Source organism: Thunnus thynnus, chromosome 20 (assembly GCF_963924715.1).
Source record: "Thunnus thynnus chromosome 20, fThuThy2.1, whole genome shotgun sequence".
NCBI lineage: Eukaryota > Metazoa > Chordata > Actinopteri > Scombriformes > Scombridae > Thunnus > Thunnus thynnus.
Genome location: NC_089536.1, coordinates 722,885 through 735,384, shown reverse-complemented (window position 1 = coordinate 735,384; position 12,500 = coordinate 722,885). Strand labels below are relative to the sequence as shown.

The window sequence follows — 12,500 nt, the reverse complement described above, 5'->3', positions numbered from 1 at the left end:
CGCTTTGCATTGTGGGACACAGTAGGGGAGCTAGACTGGTCGGATGCATACTGGAGATTATTTCTGAATCAGAACAACATCCGCGTATTTTTAGTATACTGAATACTACATTTAGCCAAATTAGCATGTACCGCTAGTACAGACGATGGGTCCAAATGTAGCCAAAGACTCTGAAATCCAAAAATAACATACTGGTGAAATAAACAATTAATATAATTATATAACAGTCACAACAGAGGTGTGAGGACAACGTTTACTTTTCATACATTGAATGAATTTTGGTGATAATAATTCTGTACTTGCAGGACTACTTCCTGCCTCTTCATCACCAACATATAATAAACACAACTGTAACAGGAATCTGTCCGTCCGTCTGCAGGAAATCATCCTGAAGCGAGCGGCGGACATCGCCGAGGCCCTCTACAGCGTTCCCAGGAACCACAACCAGATCCCGTCATTAGGCAACACCGCCTCCCACGGCATGATGGGAGTCAACTCCTTCAGCGGACAGCTGGCCGTCAACGTCTCCGAGACGACGCAAGGTACGAGCAGACGCGGACGTGCCGCAGGATCGACAGTAGGGTCAGGAGTCGTTAAAACTAACATGTCTTCCTGTTCTAGTTGGTTACAGTCGTAACACCAGCAGCGTGTCGCCACGGGGATACGTCCCAAGCTCCACCCCCCAACAGAGTAACTATGGCAACACCGTCAGCAACACCATGAACGGCTACGGCAACACCGGCATGCCAAACCTCGGAGTGGCAACTTCACCTGGTTTCCTCAACGGGTCGTCTGCCAACTCTCCCTACGGCAGTAAGTATCAAGGTAAATACTACCTCTGTACTACTGATACTACTAATACTACTAATACTACTGATACTACTGATACTACTAATACTAATACTACTGATACTACTAATACTACCTCTATACTACTGATACTACTAATACTACTAATACTAATACTACTGATACTACTAATACTAATACTAATAATACTACTAATACTACTACCTCTGTACTACTGATACTACTAATACTAATACTAATAATACTACTAATACTACTACCTCTGTACTACTGATACTAATACTACTGATACTACTAATACTACTAATACTAATACTACTGATACTACTAGTACTAATACTATTACTAATACTACTAATACTAATACTACTGATACTACTAGTACTAATACGATTACTAATACTAATACTACTACCTCTGTACTACTAATACTAATACTACTGATACTACTAATACTAATACTAATAATACTACTAATACTACTACCTCTATACTACTGATACTACCTCTATACTACTGATACTACTAATACTACCTCTATACTACTGATACTACTAGTACCAATACTAATAATATTACTAATACTACTACCTCTATACTACTGATACTAATACTAATACTACTGATACTACTAATACTAATACTAATAATACTACTGATACTACTAATACTAATACTACTGATACTACTAATACTAATACTAATAATACTACTAATACTACTACCTCTATACTACTGATACTACTAATACTAATACTAATAATACTACTAATACTACTAATACTACTACCTCTATACTACTGATACTACTAATACTAATACTATTACTAATACTAATACTACTAATACTAATACTATTACTAATACTAATACTACTAAATACTAATACTACTACTACTACTACTAATACTACTGATACTACTAATACTAATACTATTACTAATACTACTACTACTACTAATACTACTGATACTACTAGTACTAATAATACTACTAATACTACTAATAGTAATACTGCTGCTACTACTAATACTAATACTGCTACTACTGATACTACTGATACTACTAATACTACCTCTATACCACTACTACTACTACTACTACTAGTACTAATAATACTACCAATACTACTTATACTACTACTAGTACTAATAATACTGATACTACTAATACTAATACAAATAGTACTGTTACTACTACTACTCCAATCACTAATACTAATACAAATACTATTACTATTACTACTCCCGCCACTAATACAAATACAAATATTATTACTACTAATATTACCACCACTAATACTAGTACAAATAGTACTATTACTACTAATAACAATACAAATAGTACTATTACTACCAGTACTAATACAAATACTATTACTATTACACCACTAATACTAATCCTAATACAAATACTACTATTACTATTAATACTACCACCACTAATACTAATCCTAATACTAATACAAATACTACTACTACCACTAATACTAAGACAAATACTACTATTACTACTATTACTAATACCACTAATACTAATATAAATACTAGTATTACCACTAATACTAATACCACTAATACTAATACAAATACTAGTATTACCACTAATACTAATACAAATACTACTATTACTACTAATACTAATACCACTAATACTAATACAAATACTAGTATTACCACTAATACTAAGACAAATACTACTATTACTACTAATACTAATACCACTAATACTAATACAAATACTACTACTACCACTGATACTACTGTTGGGGTCAGATGGAGGTTATTTGTTATTTTGGTGAAAAGGTTCGAGGTGTTTGAATGATTTACAGCATCGTTATGTATCAGACAACACAGATTATGTTGTCGTGTGTTTGTAGAACATTAAACGTAGTTTTTATAGCAAACAATAAGGTTTAGAGGAGATTACAGGTTTAGAGAATAAGGTTTAGATTTGAGGTGGTGAAGCTACGTGAACGTTGTTCTGAGCTGTTTCCTGTCTGTGTTTCAGTCGTTCCCTCCAGTCCCACCATGGCCGTGTCCAACTGTAACTCCTCTCACGGAGTTTTCTCCTTCTCTGCCGCCGTCAAACAGAAGAGCGCCTTCGCTCCCGTCGTCCGGCCGACCGCCTCGCCGCCTCCTCCGCCAAACTGCTCCGGCAACAACGCCAACGGGCTGCAAGGTGAACACGACACCTCCTCTACACCTCCCGTCCTTGATACACCTCCTCATCTTCATCCTCCTCCACATTTCAAAGTATAAACCTTCACCACAGACCAATCATTGGTCAGGTGACCCAGTGGTGGAGTTTCCTCATTGGCCGTTGCTCTTTCACAATGACGGATCCATTTTACCAGCCTGCACGGTGGCTAGCGGCTAGTTAGCATGGCTAGCATCGTTAGCATGGCCATGTTGTGCTGTGTGTAGCCCATAGACTATAAAATAAGGTGTAGCCGCGGTGTTTCTGGTTTAACAGCACCGTGCTGGGCAGGTGATAGCTTAGCATGCTAATCCTGTTTAAGCTACATGCTCACAGAGGGGAGTTAACAGATAATTAGAACAGTTATAATTAAAATAATCCAAGATATGAGTGGATAAGTTTTGTTCTTGCAACTTCATTTATAACTTTTTGTTTTACTCAAACGTTTGTGATGCTCCTTCAGTACATTTTAACAACAAATATTACTGGAAGCACATGAATTCACCCTTAAAGACACACACTGACTATCACTGTAACATCTAGTCCTGTTTATAACTATCGAATCATGTGACTGTCTCTCAACACTTTCTGACTTCCTGTCTGTGGCTCTTAGCTTCAAGCTCATTGGTTCCTCCTGGAAACACCTCACAAATATAAAGTTTAAACCAGACCAGCGAGCAGGTTTAACGGGTCCGAATGTAAGAAGATTTCAGTGAAAGCTGATATACTTTTGTCATAATTAGTGTTTATTATATTCAGTATATTTATGTTACAGTGAAAAGTAAGTTTAGTGTTAATGCTGCTGGATTCATCCACTCTGCTTCCCTATAAACAACATCACTTCCTACAGACGAGTAAATGGAGAACAAATGTAGTAAACACACACACACACACACACACACACACACACACACACACACACACACACACACATACACACACACACACACACACATACACACACAGGGCGGGTAACCTGAGTACTGTTAGTATTGCATGGAGAGTGACAGGCCAATCCATGTTTTATTCACTACAACCCACAGATACATCCTCTAAACACACACACACACACACACACACACACACACACACACTCACACACACACACACACACACACACACACACACACACTCTCTGGCAGTCAGTGTGTGTGATGTCAGTGTTTCTGACAGAGAGGTTTGTCGAGTGTTAAATATTCATGTTGCTCTCCGCCTTCGCCGAGGCAGAAAGGCCAGAGAGAGAGAGAGTGTGTGTGTGTGTGTGTGTGTGTGTGTGTGTGTGTGAGTGTGTGTGTGTGTGTGTGTGTGTGTGTGTGTGTGTGTGTGTTAATCCATTTGCAGGCCATACAGCATCACAGCAGATGAATAAATAGAGTCTGAATGTTGTATTAATAGTCGTTGATGCAGTTGGTCAACAAAACACAGTCGAGAAATGAAACATAAACCCACATAAACATCACATTTAATACATTTAAAACCAAAGATTCAATATGTTATTTTCTCAATGTGTTTATTAGTTTTCAGCTTTAAAAAGACGAACATTTACTTCACACAACAATCTGAATAAAAACCCCACATGGAGGTAAAGAAATAAATAAAGATACAGAAGAGAAAGTTATAAAAATACAAAGATTGAATTAAAAAGACGTGTTAAAAACTGATGAAACACAGACAGGATGTGTCTCAGTCAAGGTGAAAATCTCACAAAGTTTAGAGAACATTTAATTTTCTTTGTGTCTTTTCTTGGACTGTTGAGTGTTTCTGTCTGTCTCTAGTGTTTTTATTCACAGTTTCGACTTCAAGTCTAAATGACAGAAATATAGTTTTGCAAATGTAAACAGACTCAGTGAAAAGGACGAGATAAAACTTTATCGATCAAGGTAACGACACACAAGATAATACATCAGTGTTGTAGTTGTTCACCAGAAACAGTCATGAATTGACTTTTATTCAGTTTTAAACCAGTTTTTATCACTTTAAAATGTATTTTTAACCGGATGAAGGACTTTAGTTTAATCGGACGTCTGGATCTTCAGTTATCAGAGAAACCAGCTGAGCAAACGTTAGCAGCAGCTCCGCTAACAGCTGCTTTTATGTGTTGCGTTTATCTAATATATAATCAATAAATGATGACATGTTTCCACATCGTTTGAGCTTTGACTGTCGCTCTTTTTTTATGACGGTTTAATGACACTGACTGTTAGAATTAGCGCCACCTGCTGTTTATCTGCTGATATTCACACAGCAGCAGCGGATGGAAACAAACATTCACAACGTTTTAAATTTGTCTGAATGTCTCCTCATGTTTCTGTCTCTGCGTGTTAATGACTAAACATGTGAAGTGTCGTTTTACAGACTCGTGCTTTAACTAAATTAAAAACTCCACACACACACACACACACACACACACACACACACACACACACACACACACACACACACGAGTCGGTCTGTAATGTGTGTGTGTGTATGTAATGAGCTGGTAAATTAAACTGCGTGCTGCTACATGCATTTTGTCGTTAGCAGGAAGCTAATGAGGAATGACATCACTCCCTCTATGTGTGTGTGTGTGTGTGTGTGTGTGTGTGTGTGTGTTTGGTCACAGTTGAACAGCATCAACAAACTTCTCAGATTTTGTGTCGTTTATGAAGTTGGTTCTATTTAGTTTAAAGGAACAGTCCAACATTTAGCTGATCTTGTTCTCTGTGTTTCTTGTGAAACAGTTTGTGTTCAGATTCACACGAGATCGTTCCAAACTGTTCTCTCTTAGTTTGAAACAGAAGATTAGTTGAAAGCTCAGGAAGGCCTGTTAGTGAACAGGAAAGTGTTGACTGAAGTATTTTACAGGGACGGAGAATTACAACCAAATAAAGCACAGATGTGATTATGAGGATTAAGTGGAAAATTAATAAAAGAAAATTTAAAAAAAACATTTGGATAAAATTCTAAAAAGCACAACAGGATTGAACTACATATATTTTGAACTAATAAGTAATAGAAAAATAAACTGTTAGCGTAGCTTAGCATAAAGACTGGAAGCAGAGGGAAACTGTTAGCGTAGCTTAGCATAAAGACTGGAAGCAGAGGGAAACTGTTAGCGTAGCTTAGCACAAAGACTGGAAGCAGAGGGAAACTGTTAGCGTAGCTTAGCACAAAGACTGGAAGCAGAGGGAAACTGTTAGCGTAGCTTAGCACAAAGACTGGAAGCAGAGGGAAACTTAGCGTAGCTTAGCACAAAGACTGGAAGCAGAGGGAAACTGTTAGCGTAGCTCTCTCAGTAGATTAACAGTTAAAAGCTTCTTCTTTCCACTGACACATCTGCAGGAGCAGAGAGCAGATTTAAAACTGAGCGCGCTCAGAATCAGGATTTATCTGTCAGGATTTGTGAATGATTACAGGCTGGATTTGCTCTCTTGGTGTTTTGTCCTCAGCAGGAAGCAGAGTGAAGACAACAGTGTTTGATCAGTGTGAGGCTAACGCTGGATTACCTGTGTTTCTATGAGTGTTGTTTCCTGGCTGTCAGAGCTGCAGCTCTCCAGAGACCGGCCTCCACATCACACTCTCACTCTCTCTCTCTCTCTGTCAGTGTTTGTCTTTACAAAGTCTGCGTCACTGCCCTTCATCCCTCCATCCTGTCTTCTTTCTGTCCTTGTGTCTGCTGTCATGGCGACCTCTCCTCTCTCCTTAAAGCAGCAAAATGTTTTTCTCAACTGAGCTGGAAAATACAGCTTGACAACAATTATCAGTAGTACAGCTACCACTACTGCTACAGCTGTTATTTCTGCTACTATGAAGACTCTTACACATAGAGAATGATCTAGTGGCGCAGTTTGTATTAAAAGAAATGTCGCTCCTTCTCCTCTGAGTCAGAGCGTTCAACTCACAGATATGATACTCATGCATGTCGACGTTTTCTTCAGTAATCAGCGACTCTGCTAACAGCTGATTCACAGGACTTTAATGAAGACTAAACGTCAACAAACAAACAAATAAACAAAAAACAGGGTTCATGTTGTAGCTCACAGCAAACAATGGCAACAGTAAACATCCCCCAAAGAATTATGGGAACTGTAGTTCCAAAACTACAAAGACAAAGAATAACTACAGGAGAGTCAAAAACTATTAATATTAACTTTAAACATTTAAACATTCCTGGAACCCTGACACTCTCCTTTATCTATTGATTGTCCTTTATCTATTCTTCTTTTAGCTTTTATTTCATTTTTTAATTTTATTTTATTGGAAGTGCAGAATAAGTGACTGACAGGACATACGAGGCCTGACAGAGTGAGACATACAACAACTAACACACACAGACCGTCCGATTCAACAGGAGACTGATAATAGAACGCAGACAAAACTAATTTTACGAGATAAAAATTAATAAAAAAATAATTAATTATATCTATTCATATACAGATATTTTCCCTGTGATGAAAACATGTGGACGCACAGACAGAAACCATGAAGAACAGCAGAAAACCTGTTTTATAACCTAAAACATGTAGAGTACAACACACATAAATACACATAAATACCTGACGCTGCTAAAAGCCTGTTTTTGTGTTTTTGTGTATTTGTGTATTTATGTGTTTATGTGTTTTTGTGTATTTATGTGTTTTTGTGTATTTGTGTTTTTGTGTTTTTGTGTATTTTTGTGTATTTTTGTGTTTTTGTGTATTTGTATTTTTGTGTATTTGTGTATTTGTGTATTTTTGTGTATTTGTGTATTTTTGTGTATTTTTGTATTTTTGTGTATTTTTGTGTATTTTTGTGTATTTTTGTGTATTTGTGTATTTTTGTGTATTTGTGTATTTTTGTGTATTTTTGTGTATTTGTGTGTTTTTGTGTATTTTTGTGTATTTTTGTGTATTTGTGTATTTTTGTGTATTTTTGTGTTTTTGTGTATTTTTGTGTATTTTTGTGTATTTGTGTGTTGGTATTGTGTTCATAACGTGGCAGCTGCTACACTCATAAATTTGCACTTTTATTTCTGTATTTATTTCTCACTCTGTGACTCTGCTGCGTTCTCTGTCTGTCTCTCTTTGTGTATTTGTGTATTTGTGTTTTTGTTTATTTCTCACTCTGCTGTCTTCTCTGTCTGTCTCTCTGCAGCCATGTCCGGTCTCGTCGTCCCTCCGATGTAGAAAATCTTCCTCCTCCGTTCGTCGTCTCTCTCCTCCCCCTCGGCCACGAGCACCAATCACCTCAGAGGAGGAGGGGCTTCGGGGCCTCCGGCACCAGCTGACCGGTCGGGACACTTCCTGTCTGTTACAGATAAAAGAAAGAAAAACTGTTGCTGTGACTGGACGCGGCGTCCGGTCTCTAAAGAAGAAAATAAACAGGACTCAGCGGTTTTCTCCGTCAGCTCTCTGTAATTATATTCATGTTATATTCTGTGTTTGAGGGGTCGGGTCTGTTGGTGTAAAAACTACATCATTTCCTCTACTTGGGATTTGAAATCCAGCTGAAGTCTGAAGATTATCGACGTTAAAGGCCTCAAATTTCTGTTTATAATCACATTCAACACAACATTTGCTCACATCTGATTGGTTCCCGGTGATGTCACCTTATGAAGTGTTAAATACGTCAGCAAACAGGAAGCTCGAAGCGTGTAGAAGTTCCTCTGACGGTAAACATCTACAGAGTCGTTTATTTCTCTACTGGTTCAATAAAAAGAAAAACCTTGTTAGGAAGTTAGTTGGGGAGCAAGAGAAGAAGACACAAACTAACTAATAACGGACAGCTTAGGATCTAGAGGAGGGAAGCTTCCAGTTAGAGAAAGACTTCCTGGTTCAGGAGGAAGGAAGAAGGAAGGAAACAGGAAGCCTTCGGTTAGGAAGCATTGAGGGAAGAATCAGGTGGAGAAATAACCAGGAAACAGTCGTCAAGAAAAAGTCATTTGGGGCCTTTAATAGTTTTAATAAACTCAGCACAAAGACACAAAGGCTGCTGGGATTTCACTAAAGACTTTGATTAAAAGAAAAAAAACAAAGAATGAAAACGCCTGTTTCTCGCCCCGCCTCTTCTTCCGTTAGCCCCGCCCCCTGCCTGTCTGTGTTTTATATTCATTTCTTTCTTTATTTATTTATTTTTTTTATGCTCGCACTGTAAAAACAAATCCTGCATCCTGATAGGCTACTGTGACTGTCTGTCTTCTTGTTCAGAGTTGTCTTTTTTTAAAATTCTAGCCCCGCCTCCTACTCCCATAGCCCCGCCCCTTTGCACCTGGAAGCCCCGCCCCCCTGTGTTTTCTCTGTGGGTTTTTGTGATTTTTGCCAAAGTCGTAGCTCGCTGAATATTTATACTGTCACTGTGGTTGATCACGCCCCCCCCGCCCCCCCCCCCCGCCCGTCACTGAGCTCACCGAGGGAAACTCTTTTTGTAACATACAGATTATAAATAGCGTATTTATATCTCAGATTGTTTTTGTATAAATGGATGTTGAGTCATGTCGTCTTCATGGGGTTTTAGACATGTGTGTGTGTGTGTGTATGTGGTGGTGCCACACTGGAAACAACCATTGTTTTGTATCAAACGAACAAAGAAGAAAGTCAAACGTAAACGTCTTCACACATTTATAGCGCTGTCAATCAAAGCTGATGCGTCCAATCAGCTCCACTTGTTTTTGGTTTTTTGGTTGTTTTTATTGTAAATCTTGTTTTAATGACTGTTTGGCTGTACTGAAATGATTTCCTCACAGTGAATAAAGTCAGCAAGTCGCTCTGAATGACTCTCGACTTCTTTTCTCGAGTACAGACGGAAAACGATGAAGTCAAAAGTAAATAAAGTCAAATGTTCGCTGTAAACACGAGGGGCGAGTTATTACAAATCGATTATTCAGCAAAGCACAAATGATGGGTTTTTACGAATATTTGTTTCATACAAATATTTTTTAAAATATTTGTTAGTTACAGGTCTGCAGTGAGGTGAGTTGTAGCTCAGTAGTAGCAGCGCAGTCGTCTTTGATCTGGATCAACAAACCCTGAACTCTCGATCAGAGAGAAGTGGTTTCACGACGGTGGATATGAACTTTCTTAGTTAACTCAGGCTTCCTGCTCTGTGCGCGTCCCCATAAAGGAGGCGTTTGACTCTTTTTCTGCACAAAATGGACCAATCACGTGCCGCCCGCTCTGTCAGGTCATTATGACGGAGAGATATGAATAATATAAATACATTATAACAGCAAAAAGCAACACTGTTGCTGCAAATAAGGTGAGAGATGATCGTGTAAATGTGTTAATTAAAACACTAATTCATTAATTTATGAATTAATTAGTAATTAGTTTATATATGTATTTTAGCACTGAATGCTTCTCTCTGTGCCTCCCACATCCAGAGCTCTTAAACTTTAAACTTGATGCAGCAGATTTAAACATTAAACTGTCTGTTAATGAAGCATCAGTGGAAATGACTTCAGGTTCTGGCTGAATCAAAGTGAAATTAATATTATAGATTGAATATTACCTGTAATAAATACCAATAGATTAATCAATTTTATTTTATTATTTTTGTTCAAAGTATTTCTTCATTAGTTTTTTTGTTTGTTTTTTTTCATTTGAAATACAATTTGATCTATTGTAACAAAATCCCATCCTGCAAGTAACCCAAACCTCTCGCACCATCACAAATATACAACATGACATCAAATCAATAGTAAGTCTGATAAAAGACTAATCAATATTCTAATCGGTGTTCTAATAGCTGCAGTAGCATCAATGTTAAGCCGAAACTCGGAACATAACCTGCTCTGGACCAGGTTAAGTTTGCAGTATAAGTTACCATGGTGATGTAGCAGGTTAAAGAGAGTTACCATGGTGATGTAGCAGGTTAAAGAGAGTTACCATGGTGATGTAGCAGGTTAAAGAGAGTTACCATGGTGATGTAGCTGGTTAACAGAGAGTTACCATGGTGATGTAGCAGGTTAAAGAGAGTTACCATGGTGATGTAGCAGGTTAAAGAGAGTTACCATGGTGATGTAGCAGGTTAACAGAGAGTTACCATGGTGATGTAGCTGGTTAACAGAGAGTTACCATGGTGATGTAGCAGGTTAAAGAGAGTTACCATGGTGATGTAGCAGGTTAAAGAGAGTTACCATGGTGATGTAGCAGGTTAACAGAGTTACCATGGTGATGTAGCTGGTTAAAGAGAGTTACCATGGTGATGTAGCAGGTTAAAGAGAGAGTTACCATGGTGATGTAGCAGGTTAACAGAGAGTTACCATGGTGATGTAGCAGGTTAACAGAGTTACCATGGTGATGTAGCAGGTTAAAGAGAGAGTTACCATGGTGATGTAGCAGGTTAACAGAGAGTTACCATGGTGATGTAGCAGGTTAACAGAGTTACCATGGTGATGTAGCTGGTTAAAGAGAGTTACCATGGTGATGTAGCAGGTTAACAGAGAGTTACCATGGTGATGTAGCAGGTTAAAGAGAGACACCTTTGTGACATTGAAAACCCTGCAGGCACTAACTCACTGATCTGGCTTCGTAGTTCAGCCCTCTGGTGCGGGGACCTCCTTCATAAGGTAGTTTATTCATGAACATTTATTTATATTCTAGAAAATTCAAGAATTAAAAGCGTAATAAAGGCAAAAATAGGATTTTGAAGCCTCTTTCCACTTTTATTCAAATACAAATAATTTTGCTGCCTCAACAGATACAGATACGGATACAGATACGGATACAGATACGATACAGATACGGATACAGATACGGATACGGATACGGATACAGATACAGATACAGATACACATACAGATACAGATACAGATACAGATACTGGACTCTCTGCACGTCCCTACTAGACAGCTGATGGCCTGAAGGTCCTGAGAAGCAGCTCCATGTTTGATCTTTAATTTGTGGAATCTAAACTAATAATCAAAGCGACGCAGCTGAAACTGACAAACAGTTTAATAATAACAACCTGCTTCATGTTTCAGGTTCTACAAACTGAGAGACGGATTCGTGCACGTTTATCTGCAGCAACATGATGACAGTGTTTACATTAACTCACTATATGAGTCACATCCTCAGTGATTGTTTACTGACAGTTTCAGCTTCAACATAAATGTTTTCATTATCTAACAGAAGACATTTATCAAAAAAACCTTTTATTTTAATTATTCTGACAATCAAAACGTTATATCAATCATATTATAAACAACTTGTGTTCGATGTTTCTGAAGTTCAGGTAGTTTGGAAGCAGATGAACAAACTCCGCCCCCAAAGTTCCTGTCGTTTTGACAGTAACCAGTAAGGTTTTAGTATCTGGGGGACCAGAACAGACGGTCTGGACCAGGTCCTGCAGCTTTATTTGAATTGATTTGATTTATTTTGTTGAGATATTTTGATGTTTGTCAGTAAAATAAAATCTTCACGTGACTGCCGACGCTTTAACATTCAGCTCAGAGGGAAAAACCTCCAGAAGGAGTTTCTGTCGTTAACAATGTAAACGATGTGATTGAAGAGACGCTTATCGTTTGTGTTTTA

At 38.1% G+C, this 12,500-nt stretch overlaps 1 protein-coding gene across 5 annotated transcripts in view; it reads left to right on the top strand.

The window, feature by feature from the left end:
* Positions 1 to 9,739, top strand: part of LOC137172719 (transcription factor COE3-like) — a 73,848-nt gene extending 64,109 nt beyond the window's left edge. For 3 of the 5 annotated variants that reach the window (XM_067577323.1, XM_067577321.1, XM_067577320.1), the window contains exons 13-16: positions 380 to 542; positions 622 to 825; positions 2,821 to 2,991; positions 8,125 to 9,739. In XM_067577323.1, coding sequence (XP_067433424.1) covers positions 380 to 542; positions 622 to 825; positions 2,821 to 2,991; positions 8,125 to 8,156 — 570 coding nt within the window. In that variant the 3' untranslated portion in view covers positions 8,157 to 9,739. The remainder of the gene's footprint in view (positions 1 to 379; positions 543 to 621; positions 826 to 2,820; positions 2,992 to 8,124) is intronic. The other 2 variants (XM_067577324.1, XM_067577322.1) reach the window with 1 other exon arrangement.
* Positions 9,740 to 12,500: the final 2,761 nt, after the last annotated feature.